The sequence below is a fragment of the Psammomys obesus genome, unplaced genomic scaffold, assembly GCF_907164565.1.
Source record: "Psammomys obesus unplaced genomic scaffold, mPsaObe1.curated_primary_1811, whole genome shotgun sequence".
Taxonomy (NCBI): Eukaryota; Metazoa; Chordata; class Mammalia; order Rodentia; family Muridae; genus Psammomys; species Psammomys obesus.
This window is the reverse complement of record NW_026596433.1, coordinates 2,769,439-2,789,019: the sequence shown is the minus strand read 5'-3', so window position 1 is coordinate 2,789,019 and position 19,581 is coordinate 2,769,439. Positions and strand designations below refer to the sequence as shown.

At 39.1% G+C, this 19,581-nt stretch overlaps 1 protein-coding gene across 3 annotated transcripts in view; it reads left to right on the top strand.

Annotated features, from left to right (window-relative positions):
* Nucleotides 1-19,581, top strand: part of LOC129669607 (probable ATP-dependent RNA helicase DDX60) — a 116,749-nt gene that overhangs the window by 83,854 nt on the left and 13,314 nt on the right. For all 3 annotated transcript variants that reach the window (XM_055597900.1, XM_055597898.1, XM_055597899.1), the window contains 6 exons: nt 669-869; nt 5,151-5,255; nt 5,779-5,920; nt 9,155-9,276; nt 11,271-11,418; nt 13,616-13,758. In XM_055597900.1, coding sequence (XP_055453875.1) covers nt 669-869; nt 5,151-5,255; nt 5,779-5,920; nt 9,155-9,276; nt 11,271-11,418; nt 13,616-13,758 — 861 coding nt within the window. The remainder of the gene's footprint in view (nt 1-668; nt 870-5,150; nt 5,256-5,778; nt 5,921-9,154; nt 9,277-11,270; nt 11,419-13,615; nt 13,759-19,581) is intronic.

Here is a 19,581-nt window from a genome sequence, read left to right as displayed (position 1 = left end):
CACACAGGACTTCATTTATTTCCCTCAGAGCTTCCTGAACCCCCCGTGCATTTATCTTTCACAGCAGTCTTGACCTTATATATTGAAGCATTTTCTTTGCTTTTGATCCTTCTTGTTCTGTTATGTTCTGCAGACAGCAAAGCTCATCTTCATATAGTTTACCTTCTCAAAAATGGTCAATTAATATTTCTGCTGGCAGCCTCAAACTTAGATACATCCCCTAACACTCAAATTAGACATAACCTGTATAATAATTATTAATACATTATTATATAGTATTATAGCATATATGGTTATATCACGTATTATATGTCATAGGTAGATATGTAAGTATTATAGCAAGTAAGTAATTGACAGGAAGTGTCGATTATATATTATACAGTATATAATGTATTCGCAGTTTTAATATATCATTTTATACATATGTGTAGGTCTGTACAGTATTATACAAATAGTTGGTATGATTAGTGATAATAAGAATGATAGACATTATTTAAAGTAACTGCTTCAGACATGATGACTTTTTAGGTTTTAAGTAGAAAGATAGTCATTAGTTAATCTCCAGGTGCGTCATACTTGCTCAAAAGCAATGTAAAGGGCTTAAACTCTTTACACCGTCTTAGGAAAACCATACAGGTGATTCTCACATGATTCTGCTATATTTCCAGATGTCTGGTCGGGCTGGACGACGAGGGCAAGACCTGCTGGGTGATGTCTACTTCTTTGATATCCCTCTGCCCAAAGTAGAGAAACTCATAAAATCCAAAGTTCCTGAGCTGAGAGGACAGTTTCCCCTCAGTATCTCATTCATCCTAAGACTCATGCTGCTGGCCTCCAAGGCGGATGACCCAGAGGATGGCAAGGCAAAGGTGCTGTTTCCCTCTGTGTGGGCCTCAGCCTTCACCACTGGCCCGGATGAGCTGCTCTGCTTTCATGCCTTTCAGTGTTCTCTAGAGATGGGTGGAGGAAGATGGGGAAGAGAATGATAAATGTTTGTTTCCAGGAGCAGACAGAATTTATGAGTGGGCGGGCACTATGGCGTGCCCATGACGCTGTCTTTGTGTATGGTAGACATCATTGTGTTATACTGAAAGATGGCAACTATGATCTGTTTCTACCATTCAGATAGTGGAAGAATTTTTTTTTTTTTTTATAATTGTAAAGTAATAGTTTTTCAGAAGGCAAAATCCAAGTTCATTAAAAATGTTGATAAAATACAGAAAGTTGAATAACAAAACAAACAAAACAAAACAAAGGTTCATGCCTAGTTCTACCAAGATGATTACATTATTATTTTGGCTTTCTGTTTTTTAGACTTTTTTTTCTGAGGTATGACTACACATTTTTTAATTTTAATTTTTTATTTTTTATTATTAGTTACATTTTATTAACTCTGTATCCAGCTGTATCCATTTTATAAGATTGTATATGGACCACAAAATCAGAATGCTCTCTTGATGCTTTAGGGTCAGATAAAAGTGAGTCTGAGACTATGAATTTGAATCCTACAATTAAATGATTTGATTTCCATTTGTGTAACAATGCATTGCTAAAGGACTTGTGCTCATTTTCTGTTGGCTGTAACATAATACCACATATGAAGAGAGGTTTGTTCTGAGTCATGACTCTAGATGTTCAGTGGTGAAGGGTGGCATCTACACGTTTTTTTGAAATGTCCCAAGTCATAGGACATCACATGCTAAATAGGAAGCACACAGGCCTGTCTGGCCTCAGCCCTCCTTCCCTGTTCCCCATTCCTCTTGAAAATCATGCTCTTAGGATTTCTGGTTTCTAATCTCTTTTTTAAGTCTCAGACTTTGATGGGGTAGCTCGCATGGAGATTAGATTTCAACCTCATCTAGCAACCATTCAGACCACAGCAGGACCTCTTCTTTCCCAATTCTTTGTATTATTATAACCAGTTAAACCAAAGACTACTTCCTAAAGTGACAATCCTGGGATTTTCCTAACGAGTCTGCTAGTTTTGCAAAGCATTGTTTTGGACCAAAGTTTTTTCATTGTTTTAATTCTTTTAAAATATTTTCTCTTCCCTTTCTCCCTCTCTCCTAGACCTGTCTGTTCAACTTTCCTTCTTTCCTTCCTCCCTTCCTTCCTTCATGGCACATATGTGGTAGATCAGAAAACAAACTGAGGACAATTTGGAGGAGCCTGTTTTTAATCTGTTGGCCCTTCCGTGCCTTGTGTTCTAGGTATCTAACTCTGCTTGTATGTCTTGTTAACAACTGCCTTTACTCACTGAGCCATTTTATTGGTCTGCTTTTCTGTTCTTAAATTATACTTTTCTATAAATAACATCTTCTAATAAGACTTATTATTTTAATAATACTTTAATATTAAAATATTTTACTTATTATTTACTTATTATTTATTACTTATTATTACATACAATAAAATATTTTATTTTACTTATGATTTCTGTGTATGTATGTGTGCTGTGTGTGTGTGTGTGTGTGTGTGCACTAGCACAAATGTCAAAGCGCACATGTGTTCAGAAGACAACTTTGTGGATTCTGTTTTCTTTTCTACCTTCACATGGGTTAAAAAGATTGAACTCTCGTCTCCAGGCTTGTTCACAATCCCCTCCCACTGTTCTTTTCCCCTAGCCCAAACACTCTCTCTTCTACTTTCACATACAAACATGTTTATATCTACAGATTTAATGACAGAAAACTTCCACTGTGATGCTCTAACTACCTCTTAGCCTTGAGTATTGATATTTCACAGAGCACATTTTTTTCTGTCTCCTAGCTATGGCATCCAGACTAATCTCTTTCTTTTACAGTTAATTTGGCTTTTATTCTGCTTACCTATTGATATGAGCCTTTTGTTTTTGCTTATTTCAAATTATTTTTCCCAAGCTCTATTTACTGAAAAGTAATTTAAAGGTAGCTATTTAGTTGTTTTGTGATGATACTGTTCCTTTGTTTGTATAGTGAGGAGGTTACATACGTTCTCCACACTGGCTACATTTTATGTACAGCTCAACAGTGTTAGGCACATCCACGTTGTCAGGCTATGTTCAAGCATTTTTTGAACAAAAGGATCTTAAATTAAAATTTTGTCAATTGCTTCTTTTTATGCAGTTTCTTTTTCAGTAACAGTCGTGTTTTTTTCATATTGGAAGTCCCATTTCCCCCTTTTCTCAATTACATATTTTTAATTATGAGAGAACATAACATTTGTCTTTTGAATTACTGAGTTAAACCTTCATATTGTCGGTTCTGTTTATTTCATTGTTGTTGTTGAGACAGGGTCTCATGGAGGCCAGGCTGGCTTTGAGCTCACTATAGAGCTGAGGATGACCTTGAGTGCTGGGATTACAAACATGTGCCACTGTGTCTGGATCAGCTTTGCTCCTTAGTGACACCGGGGCAGACTTTAATCATGCATTACTTCTGGGATTGTTTGGGAGCCCTCTCCAGAGAAGATTAGAATGGGGATCAGCCATGATCTCCAATGCAGGTGACAGCATCCATTATTTTGAGGTCCTAGACAGAACAAGAGTAGAAGAAGGAGGAAGCCTTTTGGTGCAGGCTTGTGAGTTGAGCAGCAGAGCAAATGTAATAGGGTCAGGCAAGCGATGTACTGAAACTATTTTTAAAACCATGTGCCAAAAAATAAATCATTCCTCATTTAAATTGCTCTTCTCAGATGTTTTGTCGTAGCGATGAAAATGCTAACACATCATGCTAGTGTGACTTTAACGACAGGGTCTATACCCTTAGGACACAGTGAATCACATAGTTTCTCTCCCCAAACTCCCCTACTGCTTTGCTGTTTTCCAAATGCTGCCTCCTTTGGTTCCAGAACACAAGGAAAAGGATGTGGTAATAAAGGCAACTTTTGGCTCCCTTCATAACTGATTGTAAAAGAGATGGAGAAGTCACACCTTTTCTTTTTCCCTTCATTCTACCATTAATTGTATTGGACTTAAATAAGTAGTAGCTGGAGAACATGCGTGGATCTTGTAGAGGACCTGAGTTTAGTTCCCAGCACCCATGTTGGGTGTCTCACAACAGTCTGTCGCTCCAGCCCTGGAGGTCTGATGCTGTCTTCTGGATTCCACGAGTACTTGCATGCACTCTCCCAGCAACCCCACCACTACCACGTATACACAAGATGAAAAATAGAATAGTTCTTTCTTACTTTTGTTGTTTCTAAAGGGACAGCGGAGATTCTTCCTGTGTTCTATAAACTGTACAACCTAAGGGCAGACACGTTTCCATCTGAGTGATTGCTTTTATTGTGACTTCACCGATAGTTGAGAGAGAAGTTGAATGTTACACACAAAACCATGCTGCTTGACACTGGAAACAAAGCAGTATTTTCTTTCTTTTGGCTCCAGCCAACCTCCTTCTATCCCCGTCAATAATATTGCAGAGATAGAAAACTTTATCTTTTTTTCTGCCTCTATGTAACTTACTTACTGTACTCTCTGGAACGGGAATGTCCTTTACACTCAGACTGTTTGGGGATGATTTTGTCTGTGACAATCAGGACAGGAGCAGGGCTGCAGAAAGGCAGGCACTGCAGGAGTTGCTGAGAACTCTCATCTTGAGACTACAGGATAGAGGCAGAGAGCTAGCTGGGGATTTCACAGACTCTTCAAAATGGAAGACTGACACTTTCTAATTCTTCCCAAACAGTTCCACAAAGTGGGGAGCAAGCCTATGAGTGAGCCTATGAGCCTATGAGGTCACTCTCATTCATCTGCCACCGCTCTCTTTTCTGTGTTAAAGGAAGTATGTGCTATGTCAGATGATGTGCTGAATTAAACTGGAAATCTAACTGATTGTGTATATTGCTGCTGTGCTGTATGATATTATTCATCTCATATATGCAGTGGGTGACCAAGGACACCAAAAGGAGCCATTAAGACCACCCCCTTTTTCCTTGTGTGCTGTAGTCGGGGGGGGGGAGCACTTGGAAAAGAGTAGGGGAGGAAGGGAGCAGTCGATGTTTCACTGCCTTTAAAGGTACAAGCCTTGTAACTCACATTATATATATAAAAGATACGTGATATATCTCTATCTATCTGTGTGTGTGATATGTAATTTAGCCCACTTTTATCTCTTTTAAAGACATTTCATTCACTTAGTGTTGATTACTGAAAATGTTTTTCTTTATAGGCACTGTCAGTGCTGAAGCATTCATTGCTATCCTTCAAACAGCCCCGGGCCACAGACATGTTAAAGCTTTACTTCTTGTATTCCTTACAGTTCCTGGTGAAACAGGTAGGAGCCAAACCTCTCTCCCCAACCCCTGTATCTGTAGAATAGATTTGCTGCTATGTATATTTTTATAAAGTAGCAGATCTTTGATTTTTTCCATTTATTTTTAAAATTTCATTTACATATGAATATGTGTGAGTATATGTGTGTGTGTGGGGGGGGTTGCCTATGGAGACAAGAAGAGGATTTGAGAAGCCTGAACCTGGCGTTACAGCTAACTGTGGGGCATTCAGTGTGGATTCTGGAAAACTGCTCAGGCCCCCGGAAGAGCAGCATGTCCTCCTCACTGCTGAGCCATCTCTCCAGTTCTGAATTTTTATTTTTAGCCACATTGCATCATTGTAATCTTTAGAAGGCAATATTCAGTGAGTACTGTTAGTTGTAATTCATGTAATTATTAAAGTTAGGCCAGTTTACAGTTACCATCTTATTGACATTATGTACTATTTTAAACTGACAATGAGTAATTTACTTGTTACTAGTTCCGTGAGTTGAGCCTAAATAACAAATTATTTTTGTTCTTTAGGGACATATAGATCAGGAAGGTAATCCTACAGGGTTTGCTGGCCTTGTATCGCATTTACACTACCACGAACCATCTAATCTCATATTTGTCAGTTTCCTTGTAAAAGGTCTTTTCCATAAACTTTGTCAGCCAATTAGTAGAGGTAAGTTTGACGTCTGTGTTTTCTGTTTTGTGTCTGTGTATTATTGAAATATTGTTAGCATATAAATAATTTATCTTCAGTAGTATATTCATATATATATAATATGATATAATGTGATATGTAATACATATGTGTAATATGTATTTTACACGTAACTATATGTGTAAATATATACACAGACACAAACATATGTATGTAATTCATGTTATTATTAAAGTTGGACCAGTTAATAGTTACTGACATTATGTACTATTTTAAACTGACAATGAATAATTTACTTGTTACTAATTCTGTGAATTACTATATATATGTGTGTGTGTATTTGTGTATATATGTACATACAATATATATACATACATTATATGTGTATATATTTACTTATATATGTAAAGTCTTCCATAGATGGATGGATAGATAGATAGATAGATAGATAGATAGATAGATAGATAAATGTAAAGTCTTTTCCTGATGGAAAAAAACCTGATAGATTTATAGAAAATAACTCTACTACTAGGAGTCCCCTATCCTCCCAGAAGCCTATCCTATCTTAGGTCTCCAGCTTGTCACAGAGATGTCTGTGCCCATGTTTTCTTTCTTCTCTATAGCCCTCTGTCCTCTCACCCCCAACTCATCCCAGGTCTGGTATCCACCTTCACCTTCATTTCTCTCTGTGACCCCTCTCAACCTGTTCCCTGTCTTCATCGTCTTCCATTTTCTATCCTATTTATCCTTCTGAGTGAGGGTCCTCCCTTGGGTCCTCATTGTTACTTCATTGTTACTTAGTATTCTATCCTGTACTTTATGGCTAAAATACACTTATAAGTGAATACATACCATGCATGTCTTTCTGGTTCTGGGATACCTCACTCAGGATGATCTTTTCTCATTCCATCCATTTGCCTGAAAATTTAATGATTTCCTTGTTTTTGATAACCCAGTAGCATTCTGCCATCAGCTTTTCATTGACAGGTGACACTTCTATACAATACAAAATAGATTTTGCCTACAAGTTTCGGGTATTTTGTTCAGTGTTGAGAAGATTGTTGACTAAGTGATAGAGGCTGTGGTGGTTTGAATGAGAATGGGCCCCCTTGGCTCAATGCTTGGTCAACAAGGAGTGGGACAATTTGGAAAGATTAGGAGGTATGGCTTTGTTGGAGGAAATGTGTCACTGGGAAGTGAGGTTTGAGGTTTCCAAAGCCCATGCCAAGTCCAGAATCTCATCTCTTTTCCTGCTGTCTGTGGATCTGATGTAGAACTCTCAGCTACTTAGACCCATTACCATGTCTGCCTGAGTGCCACTATGCTCCCCAAAATAATGATAATGGATGAAGCCTCTGGAACTGTAAGCAAACCCCAATTAACTGCTTTCTTTTATAAAAGTTGTCATGGTCATGGTGTTTCTTCCCAGTAAAACAAAGCAGAAATTGATACCTGCAATGTGATATTGCTGTGACAAGCTTGACTGTGCAGCTTGTAGGTAGAATGTGGATTTAGGATTAGGAAAGTCTTTGAACATTTTAAGTGGGGCTTAACGGGCCAAAGAGTTAAGAGCAGGGAAGAAACGGTGCTGAGAAAAATGCAGATTATGACATCTTAGTCCAGGAGGTTTCAGGGGAGATGAATATTAAGTGGCCTAGAGACTGTGTATGTGTGTGTGTGCATGTGTGTATGATATTTTGGCAAAGAATTTTCTGCTCTTAGCCAAAAAAGAGCCAGAGGCTAAACTGAAGAGTTCTGTATTAATGTTGAGACTGGGATAGATTATGGAAACTTGTGAAGTTAAACTAAATTCATGATGCACTATGATATGGCTATAAACCTCTGCTGTCCAAGAAGTGGAATAAGGAGGCTCGTAGATTCGAACACATGCTCAGCAAGGAGTGTCACTATTTGAAAGGATTAGGAAATGTGGTCTTTTGGGGAGGAAGGGTGTCTCTGGGACATCTTAGGAGTCCATAAAACCACTAATTGATTAAATTTTAAGGCACATATAGGCACAGAGAATAAGAAAAAAAAAGAGTGAAGAATGTTTCAGAGCAGGGAGGTGAGAGGAATTATGGTGATTCACACACCATATTATCAGCTCAGCCTTTCCTAATTATCAAGGAAGGGCTTTCAGATTACTTGGCATGGTTGAGTGCATGATACAGACATGAGTCTATTGATGTTTTGGTCTGCTTCTTATAACTCAGTGCTTGATTTAAATCCAATAAGAAAAGGAATAGATTCATATGGTAAAATAAATGAAAAAAAAATGCGACTAAGAAATGTTCAAAAACATTCATGTCAGAGAATTTATTTCAAATCCATATTGTAAAGCTTGAAATGTCTTTATTTAAAACATTACATATTTTGATTAAATTTAGAATAATTTTGGAAGTTGATGTGAAGTTTCCTGTATTGGAACAGTGATGTGGATTTTAAATTATTACTGCAGAGCATCACATAAATTTCACTCACCAATATCCATAGGTGTATGGGAGAAAGCTCTGCAAGGATGAGCAGGTAGTGATATTGCAGATGGATCTGAAAACTACTCCCATTATCTTGTCAAGCAGCAATCACAGTAGCAAAGATCCATGTGGTGGTTTGAATAGGAATGGCTCCTACAGGCTCATAGATTTGAATGCATTTTCATTCAGGAGTGGTACTAATTGAGAGGGATTAGGAGGTGTGGCCTGGTTGGAATAGGTATGGCCTTTTTGGAGGATGTGTGTCATTGGGGTGGGCTTTGGCATTTTGAAAGGTCAAGTCAGGCCTAGTGACTCTGTCTTCCTGCTGCTGATGCAGGATGATTAAGATGTATAAAACTCAACTTCTTCCCCAGCTCCAAGTCTGCCTGAGTGTCACCAGGCTCCCTGCCACGTTGATAATGTTCTAAATCTTTTAAACTGTAAAGAAGCCCCAATTAAATGATGATTTATTTTGTAACAGTCACCATGGTTGCAGCAATAGAACATTGACCAAGATAAAGACATTATCATAAATTTGATCATTCATTGGGAGATGGGTCAAAGTGAGCAAAGTCTGGATCAGAGAATGAAGTAATTTGTAATTGGAAAGACAAAGATGAAGGTAAAAGCAGGAATAAAAATACCAAAGATGAGAAGTTTCTGCAGCTAATGTTATTCTACTATTGCAATAAAATAAACCCAACAATTAATTTAAATGTGAAGAAAATTGATCCAACTCCTTTTTACAAATACGGCATGGAACTTTTGTTTTGTATAGACCCAAAACGTTTTTCAGAAGATGTCATGGAAAAACTGGTTTTAGTGTTGGCAAATCTATTTGGAAGAAGATATTTCCCAGCCAAGTTCGGAGATGTTAATGCCAAGTTTTATCAATCAAAGGTAAAATCTTCTGATAAAGCTAACTAATAGTAGTACACAGATTCCATCAGAAATGTCTCAGCAGCAATAAGATTCTATAAATATGGGGTAAGTAATGTATTTTGTATGCTAGCCTGGCTTTTTTGGAAATAGTGCAGTGTTTATCTGTAACTCAAACATAGCTCTGTGAATCTATTCAAACTTAACATGCCTTTGAGGTAACTAGGCTGAAAGTACATTCATGTTTTTAGTTGACTGCATCAAAATACAACATTAATGAAAAGGTGTACAAGGGCTGGAAGGTGGCTTGGCTGGTGAAGTGATTGCCAGGCAAGTTGAAGCTCTGAGATTGCATTCCCGGTACACAAATGAAAAAAAAATGTGTCTGGTGGCACACAATGTATTCTAAGAGCTGGGGAGGCAAAGTCATGTGGGTCCCTAGACCTGGCAGGGGCTGAGTAGTTTAGGGGAGAACTCCAGTTATGGTGAGAGACCTTGCTTCAAAAAATAAGATGAACACCTGCACACTTAATAGCATGTACACACACACACACACACAGTAATTACACATTTAAGCCCCAAAGCCACCCTCACTGTTGAATGTATGTCTTGAGATAAGACTGTATCTCACAGTGCCTTCTCTTAGGAAGTGTTGCAAAGTTACCTGGGAAGTTGTCCTTTGACTTCTAGAGTCTAAATTTTGGAAAGAGTTTTTCAATTTTAGTATTTTCATCTTTCTTGGTTAGTTTTGAAAAGGTACATTTGTCCATTTAATTAAAACAGTTACATTTATTTGCATGAGATCAGTTGTAGCGCGCGCGCGCGCGCGCGCGCGCGCACACACACACACACACACACACCGTGCTATTTTTTGGTGCTTTGAGTTGGGTCTGTTCGTAATGTCTGAGTGACTTTATGATGTAGCACTGATGGTATGGTTGACACAGGCAGAATTCTTTTCTGCACAGTTCTTTAGGTCCAGAAGTCTTAAATGAAGGTGCTTTCTAGGTTGTAGTTAGCTATTAAAAGGAAAAAGTAAAACTACGACAAATTAGAGATAGAGCACTTTCATATGTACAGGTTGAAGAATAATTGTTAGCACAGTGAATATAAATAAGGGTTTCAAAGCCTCTCAACCAGGTGCAGGTGATTGCAAGCTTGCAAATATGCTTTATCTTCTTTGCTCTGAAAATGCGTCCCTCGGTGCTTTGTATTACTCATGAGTCCAATGGCATTTGAGGACACAATTCTATTTTTACAAAAGTTGTTTTGATTAAGTTGCATTAGAGTAAATATTGTGAGTAGAGTATTTACTTTTACAAGTGCAAATAAGAACAATGTTTCGTTTTCTATTATTATTATTTACAATTTATTCCCTTTGTATCCTGGTTGTAGTCTCCTCCTTCATCTCTTTCAGGTCCCACCCTCCTTTCATCTTCCTCTCCTATCCCTCTTCCCTAGTCCACTGATAGGAGAAGTCCTCCTCCCCTATTGTCTGACCCTAGCCTATCAGCTTCCACCATGACTGCCTGGATCCTCTTCCTCTATGGGCTGGTTAGGTCGCTCTCCCAGGGAGAAGTGACCAAGGAGCAGGCAGCCAAGTTCATGTCAGAGACTGTCTCTTTTCCCCTTACTAGGAAACCCACATGGAGACTGAGCTGTCTATGGGCTACTTCTAAGCAGAGGACCTAGGTTCTCTCTATGCACCGTTTTTGGTTTGATGCATCTATCTCTAGAGTCCCCCTTGGACCCAGCTTTGTGGTGTTTTTTTCTATGTTGGTCTCTTTGTGGGGTTCCTGTCCTCTCTGGGTCCTTCAATATTGCCTGTCTATCATAAGACTCCCTGTGCTTTGTCCAAAGTTTGGCTGTGAGTCTCTGCTATTTCTTAAACCCCAGTTAAACCATGAAAAGAAAAAAAAAGTGGATTTATTGAAAACAAAATTATATTATGTGGTCTTTTATTCTGATTTTTGGGGAAGGTATTGAACTCTCTGTGAAAACCCTTTGGCTTCTAGGTATTCCTTGATGACCTTCCTGAGGATTTTAGTGATGCCCTGCTTGAATATAACATGCAAGTGACAGAGGACTTTGCTTCTTTTCTGCTAATTGTGTCCCAACTGGCTGACATGAAACAGGAGTATCAACTCCCCTTGTCAAAAATTGGTAAGATTATTTTAGTTGCACTCTGAAGCAATTTAGTAGTAGTCTTGCCTAAGGACTTGTCAGATGGATATCAGGTGGGTGGTTGGGCTTCACTCTACTGTGTGTATCTCTGAAGGAAGGCACTCTAGAAAAGTAAGCCTGCCTTAGAATAATTGGGATCTTTTTGCTTAGGAAACAAAGGAAGTTGGTGACTGACACTTAAAAGGACAGTGGAGAATGAAACTAACACTGTTGCCATTAGTGTTTGAACTCTATTTTACTTGGAGTTCCTTAATGCCTCTACCTCTTTTCCAGGTGCACCCCTCCTCCTCCACCACAGGTAGGAGAGAAAGAAAGTTAGAAGGGATGGGACATAGACCTCTTTAGCTACTTCCAGCTATTTAGGGTCCTTGGGTTCTTTGGAAAAATAATAATCTCAGTCAGGATATCCAGCAGTCCAGCAGAACTAGCAGGCTTCTTCTCTTTCTGCCTGTCTTCTTGAAGAGACTTCTCTCTTTTGTTGAGTCCTCTGAAGCTTCTCTGAGCTCTGGTATTTATACCCTCTCTGAGTCCTCAGAATTAAGCTAACTGCAGCTGGAAAAGACCACACTGCTCTTTGAGCTGCAAGAGGCTGTTATCATCTGGCACAGACCATGTCCCTCAGGAGACAATGATCAGTTAAGAGCAGTACCATATCCCACACTTGGGATTAAAACAAAAACTTGCTTATATAACATAACTGAATTTTTAAAGAGACCAAAGCTTCCACTACATAAAACAAACCAAGTCATTTATAAACTGTTTTGATTGAGGGTTGACTCTGGATTCGTTCTAGAAAATTGAGCAAGGATGTCTCTGAGACAAGAGAAACAAGAGGAATTCTATGAGTACTTTTCAGGACAGGCTTGATGTTGATTGTCATAAACGTTGGGCAGATTCCCTGACTCTCACTTCTTACCTCTGAAACTGGAGCAAGTGATGCCATAATTATGTCCTTTGCTTTATGGATGGACATTTGAGAAAGAGAATAGTATTTAGTATTGTAGAACTTCAGATGATTACTTTTTTAAAATTTTGTATTAATTACACTTTATTCACTTTGTATGCCCCCTGTAGCTCCCTCCCTCTTCCCCTCCCAACTTCTCCCTTCCTCTCCCTTCTCCACGAATACCCCCAGATGATTACCTTTAAATGATTAGTGTACGTGAGTATCCTGAAGTAGGGCTTAGTATATGGTAAAACAGTTCTTTTTGGTTGTTGTTATTCATAACCAATAGGCAGAAGCCTTCTAAGAGATTATAAAGAGAAAAATGCTGACCGAGATATAAAGTTTTGAGTTGGGGAGACATGTCTGTGGTTCCCTTATATCCTGACATGTTCAGCTGGAGAAATTCAAGGAAGTGAAGTGTGTACCCTCTTAGAGTCTACAAATGTAGGGGCAGCAAGAACAAGAGTAAATAGTGGTGGTGGGCACAAACCTCACAGGGCAGATGAGATGGGTGCAGGTGGATGCTCTGCCTCAGTGACACACTAGAGCCCCCTTTGTTTCTATGATCTTGAGTTTTCTAAGAACAGTAATGTATAATGTACATATTCTCATAACCATTTCCAAGCCTACTGATGGCGGACTCTTAGAACACCGTATTTAGTCTATTCCCACAGTACTCTGACCATGCCCAGTTTTGTCTGATTTGGAAGCCTTAGTACCTGGCGAATCTATGTCTGAGAAGATTCTAAGGCCAAGTCTGAATTCAGCAGGGAAACATTTCTAAATATAAGAGATCCATTTAGAAAATTTTCTAGTTTAATAACTTTTGACTGATCAAAAGCATAGTACATATTTTGCAAAAGTGATATTAATACAAATGGCTAACATTTAATGAATGTAACTGGCTAGGCTCTATTTTATATACCAATTCAGTCTTCATTGTGTGGTGCCGGCTAGGTTCAATGACTTCCTATCTAGCATGGCTTAGCTCTCATACAAGGAAATGAGAGTTGGCACTGAGCTACAATTAAAAATAAATCTTCCAGGCATGGTGAGGTCTGCCTTTAATTCCAGCATTCAGAAGCAGGAGGATCTCTATGATCAATCTGGCTTATACAGAGAGTTATAGGCCTCCAAGGGATGAAGAGTAAAATCTTTTCTCAAAGGAACAACAAACAAGAAATTCAAACAAGAACCGAAAAGGGATCTTTCTTAACTTATTCTGTTCAGAATTCACAGGTAAGGAGTGTGAAGACTCGCCACTTGTGTCTCACCTGATGAACTGTGTGGAGGGAAGAGTGGCAGTTTCACCATTTGTCTGTCTGTCTGGAAACTTTGATGTGGATTTGCTTCATCCAGGAGTTCCAGATCATGTAAGGAAACACTGATGTTTATTAGTTTGGATTTGTGGAGCTTTTGCTCCGGAATTCGTGGTGTCTTGTATCAGAATGCTGCTGAGGCTCTGGAATTCTAGCAGCATATAAATGCTATATTTAACACACACACACACACACACACACACACACACACACACACACACACACACTCTTTCTATTGAAAGAAAAATAATTATTTTAATTAAATTTTTATTTTTATATTAATTACAGTTTATTCACCTTGTATCCCAGCTGTACCCCCCTCCAACCTCCCCTTCCAATCCTACCCTCCCTCCCTCATCTCTTCGTAGGCCCCTCTCCAAGTCCATGCATAGGGGAGGTCCTCCTCCCCTTACATCTGACCCTAGATTAGCCGGTCTCATCTGAATGGGCTGCATTGTCCTCCTCTGTGGCCTGGCAAGGCTGCTCCCCCATCCAGGGGAGGCGGTCAAAGTGCTACCCACTGAATTCACATCACAGACAGTCCCTGTTCCCCTTACTAGTGAACCCGCTTGGATACTGAGATGCCATGAGTTACATCTGAGCAGGGGTTCTAGGTTATATCCATGAATGGTCGTTGGTTGAAGTAGCAGTCTCAGAAAAGACTTCTGTGCCCAGATATTTTAGTTCTGTTGCTATGCTTGTGGAGCTCCTGTCCTGTCCAGGTCTTACTATCTCCCCCTTCTTTCCTAAGATTTCCTGCACTCTGCCCAAGGTTTGGTTATGAGTCTAAGCATCTGCTTTTATACAATGTTGGGTAAAGTCTTTCAGAGGCCCTCCATGGTAGGCTCCTGTATTGTTTCCTGTTTTCTCCTTCTTCCAATGTCTGTCCCATTTGCCTTTCTGAGTGAGGATTGATCATCTTACCCAGGGTCCTCCTTTCTTACTTTCTTTAGGTGTACAGATTTTTGTAGGTTTATCTTATATAATATGTCTAGTATCCACTTCTAAGTGAGTATATACCATGTGTGTCTTTCTGTTTCTGGGATACCTCACTCAGGATGATCTTTTCTAGTTCTCTCCATTGGCCTGAAAATTTCATGATTTCCTTCTTTTTAATTGCTGAGTAGTATTCCATTGTGTAAGTTTACCACAATTTTTGTATCCATTCCTCATTTGAGGGACATCTGGTTGATTTCCAGGTTCTGGCTATTACGAACAAAGCTCTTATGAATATGGTTGAACAAATATCCTTGTTGTGTACTTGAGCATCTTTTGGATATATGCCAAAGAATGGTATAGCTGGATCCTGAGGAAGTGCTATTTCTAATTGTCTGAGAAAGTGTCATATTGATTTCCAAAGTGATTGTATAAGTTTACATTCTCACCAGCAATGGAGGAGGGTTCCCCTTTCTCCACAATCTCTCCAGCATTTATTGTCACTTGGGTTTTTGATCTTGGCCATTCTGTTGGGTGAAAGGTGAAATCTCAGGGTCATTTTGATTTACATCTCCTTGGTGACTAAGGACATTCAAGCATTTCTTTAAGTCTTTCTCTGCCATTCTGTATTCCTCTACAGAGGATTCCTTATTTAGCTCTGTACCCCATTTTTAATTGGATTACTTGATTTGTTGCTTTTCAAATTCTTCAGTTCTTTATATATTCTGTATATTAGACCTCTGTCAGATATAGGGTTGGTAAAGGTCCTTTCCCAGTCTGTAGGCTGTTGTTTTGTTCTGACAACTGTGTCCTTTACTTTACAGAAGAGGCTTTTCAGTTTCATGAGGTCCCATTTATTGATTGTTTATCTTAGAGCCTGTGCTGTTTGGTGTTCTGTTCAGGAAGTTGTCTCCTGTACAAATGAATTCTCGGCTCTTCCCCACATTTTCTTCTAAATGATTTAGCGAGTCTGGTTTTACGTTGAGGTCTTTGATCCATTTCGACTTTAGTTTGTGCAGGGTGATAAATATGGATCTATTTGCATTTTTCTACATATAGACATTCAGTTAGACCAGCACCATTTGTTGAAGATGTGGTTGTTTTTCCATTGAATGGTTTTGGCTTCTTTTTCAAAAATCAAGTATCTATAGGTGTGTGTGTTTATTTCTGGGTCTTCAGTTTTATTCTATTGATCCTCCTTTCTGTTTCTATGCCAATACCATGCAGTTTTTATTACTATTGCTCTGTAGCACAGCTTGAGGCTGGGGATGGAGATAACTCCAGATGATCTGTTGTTGTGCAGGATCATTGGCAATTCTAGTTTTTTCGTTTCTCCGTATGAAGTTGAGAATTTTTCTTTCACGTTCTGTAAAGAGTTGTGTTGGTATTTTGGTGGGAATTGCATTGATTTTGTAGATTGCTTTTGGCAGGATGGCCATTTTTACTATGTTAATTCTACTGATCCATGAGCACGGGAGATCTTTTCATCTTCTGATATCTTCTTCAAATTCCTTTCTTCAGAGACTTGCAGTTTTTTTCTAACAGGTCTTTCACTTGCTTGGTTAGAGTCACCCCAAGGTACTTTATGTTATTAGTGGCTATTGTGAAGGGTGTTGTTTCCCTGATTTTAATCTCGGCCCTTTTGTCTTCGGCATACAGAAGGGCTTCTGACTTTTTTTAGTTAATTTTGTATCCATCCACTTTGCTGAAGGTGTTTATCAGCTGAAAGATTTCTCTGGATGAATTTTTGGGATGGCTCATGTAGAGCAACCTGATCTTGATTTAATTTTGGTAAATGGACTCTATCAAGAAAATTGTTCATTCCTTTAGATTTTCAAATTTTGTGGCATATTAGCTTTTGTAGTAAGACCTAATAATCATTTGGATTTCTCCAATGTCTGTTGTGATGTCCCCTTTTTCATTTCTGATTTTGCTGATTTGGATAGTTTCTTTCTGCCTTTTAATTAGTTTGGCTAAGGGTTTGTCTATCATGTTGATTTTCTCAAAGAACCAGCTCTTGGTTTCATTGATTCTTCGAATAGTTTTATTAGATTCTAATTGATTGATTTCAGCCCTGAGTTGATTATTTCCAGCTGTCTGCTCCTCTTGGATGTATCTGCTTCTTTTTTTTTTTTCTAAGGCTTTCAGGTGGGCCATTAAGTTGCTTGTATGAGATGTTTCAAATTTCTTTTTGAAGGCACTTAGTGCTATTAATTTTCCTCTGAGCACTGCTTTCATTGTGTCCCATAAATTTGGGTATGTTGTACCTTCATTTTCATTGAATTCTAGGAAGTCTTTAATTTCTTTCTTTATTTCTTCCCTAACCCAGCTGTCATTGAGTAGGGAGTTGTTCAGTTTCCATACATGTGTAGGCTTTTAGCTATTTCTGTTGTTGTTGAGGTCCAGCTTTAGTCCATGGTGGCCAGATAGAGTACAGGGATTATTTCAATCTTCTTGTATCTGCTGAGGCTTGCTTTGTGACCAACTATATGGTCTATTTTGGAGAAGGTTCCCTGAGGTGCTGAAAAGAAGGTATATTTTTTTGAGTTTGGGTGAAAAGTTCTGTAGACTTCTATTAGGTCCATTTGATTTAAGACCTCTGCAAGTGCCTTTATTTTCCTATTTAGCTTCTGTCTAGATGATCTACCCCAGCTACCCCAGCTTGTTTTCTGGATCCATTTGTTTGGAAAACTTTTTTCCAGCCCTTTACTCTGAGGTAGTGTTTACTTTTGTTTCAGAGATGTGTTTCTTGGATGTAGAGGAATGTTGGATCCTGTTTCTACAACCATTCTGCTAGTCTGTGTCTTTTTATTGGAGAGTTGAACCCATTGATATTGATAGATAATAGTGACCAATGACTGTTTGTTCCTTTTATTGTGGAGTTGGTAGTCTTACTGTGATTCATTGCTTTTTTTCTTTTCTTTTTTTGGTGAAAGTTATCTGTATTCTATGTTTTCTTGGGTGTAGTTGTTTTCACTGAATAGGAGTTTTCCTTCTATTATCTTCTGTAGGGCTGGGTTGCTGTGTAGATATTGTTTAAATTTAGTTTTGTCATGGAATATTTTGTTTTCTTCATCTATGTTGATTGAAAGCTTTGCTGGATAGAGTAGTCTGGGCTGGCATCTGTGGTCCTTTAAGGTCTGCATGACATCTTCCCAGGCCCTTCTGACTTTCATAGTTTCTGTTGAGAAATCTGGTGTGATTCTGATAGGTCTACCTTTATATGTTACTTTGCCTTTTTCCCTTGCTGCCTTTAATATTTGTTCTTTGTTCTGTAGGTTTAGTGTTTTGATTATGATGTGACATGAAGAGTTTCTTTTCTGGTCTAGTCTGTTTGGTGTTCTGTAGGCTTCTGTATGTTTATGGACATCTCTTTCTTTAAGTTAGAAAAATTTTCTTCTATTATTTTCTTAAAAATATTTTCTGGACCTTGGAACCTGGTATCTTCTTTTTCCTATTATTCTTAGATTTTGTCTTTTCATGGCATCCTTGATTTCTTGGATGTTTTGTGTTAGGGACTTTTCTGATTTTACTTTTTCTTTGAGAGAAGTATCAATTTCAGCAAGTGTATCTTCAGCACCTGAGATTCTCTCTTCCATCTCTTGTATTCTGTTGGTGATGCTTACTTTTGTGGTTCCTGATCTTTTCTCTAGGTTCTCCAGCTACAGGGTTTTCTCTGTTTGTGTTTTCTTTATTGATTGTAATTCTGTTTTCACGTCTTGCTCCGTTTCCTTCATCTTTTTGAATGTGGATTCCTGTGTTTCTATGATAGCTTTTTTGTTTGTTTGTTTGTTCGTTTCCTCTTTATATGCCACTAATTATGCCTCTACTTGTGTGGCTGTATTTATCTGTATTTCTTTGAGAGCTTTGTTCATTTCCTCTTTAATTGCCTCTACTCATGTGACTATTTCTTTGAGAGCTTTGTTTGTTTCCTCTTATTTGCCACTACTTGTATGGCTATTTTTCTGAAGATTTGTTCATTTCCTTTTATGTGCTTCTAATAACTGGATAAGCATAGCTCTAAAGTTATTTTCCTGTGTTGCTGATGAATTAAAATATCCATTGATTTTGGGGGTTGTTGGTGGAGCCATGATGTCCTCATTTTTGTTGGGTGTGTTGTCACACTGGCCATCTGCTTATCTGTAACCTTCACTGTTTGTTCCTGGCGTTTGTACTTCAGACTGTATCTGTCTTTCTCTGGTGTCTGGAGTATTCTTCAGGAAGATGAGAGAGGTCCACTGGTTTGAGACTGTATGTTGGTGTTTCACCTGTACCTAAGGGAAGAAAAGCTGCTGGTGCAGAATCGCAGTTGCAGGGGAGCAGGCTTGTGCATGTGTGTAGAAGTGTGTCTTGAAGGAGAGAGTGCTAGAGTGTCGATGCTTGGAATGTGTGGGAGGGAGCAGGTGCAGGAGGGTGCGGATGCTAGTGCTGTTAGTGGGTGCAGTTCGCGGGCACAATGCACCTGTGCTGATTCCCTGAACACCTCAGTGGTCTACAGTCCTGTCATGCTGTCGTTCTGGTATTCAGACCTGTCTGGGCTCCAGTAATTATTTGCCTCGACTTCACTGGTAGACCCGCAGTTCAGACACTTCAATGTTGATAATGCTGTCCCAAGAATCCTTATGTTGCCGCAGAACCTGGGGCCCTGTGTTGCAGTCCCCTGGGAGTCCAGCCACTGTGGCAGAACTAGGAGGCCACTGGCACAGATGCTTTCTGGAAGGCCCTGGGGAGCCGGGGCCTGGTTGGCTTGATGGATCCGTCGGCACTGCTCTCTGTGCTAGGGCACAGCTGACAAGACTCTGTTCTCTGTGGCTGGTGCTGTGGGCCACATCTGCAGCCTCAGCTTCTACCAAGGAGGGAGAAGGGAGTCCTATCGGGAAATGCCAGGGGACTGTGTATTCTCTGTCTCAAATCTCAAGCCAGGGGATCTGTGCTTGGAGC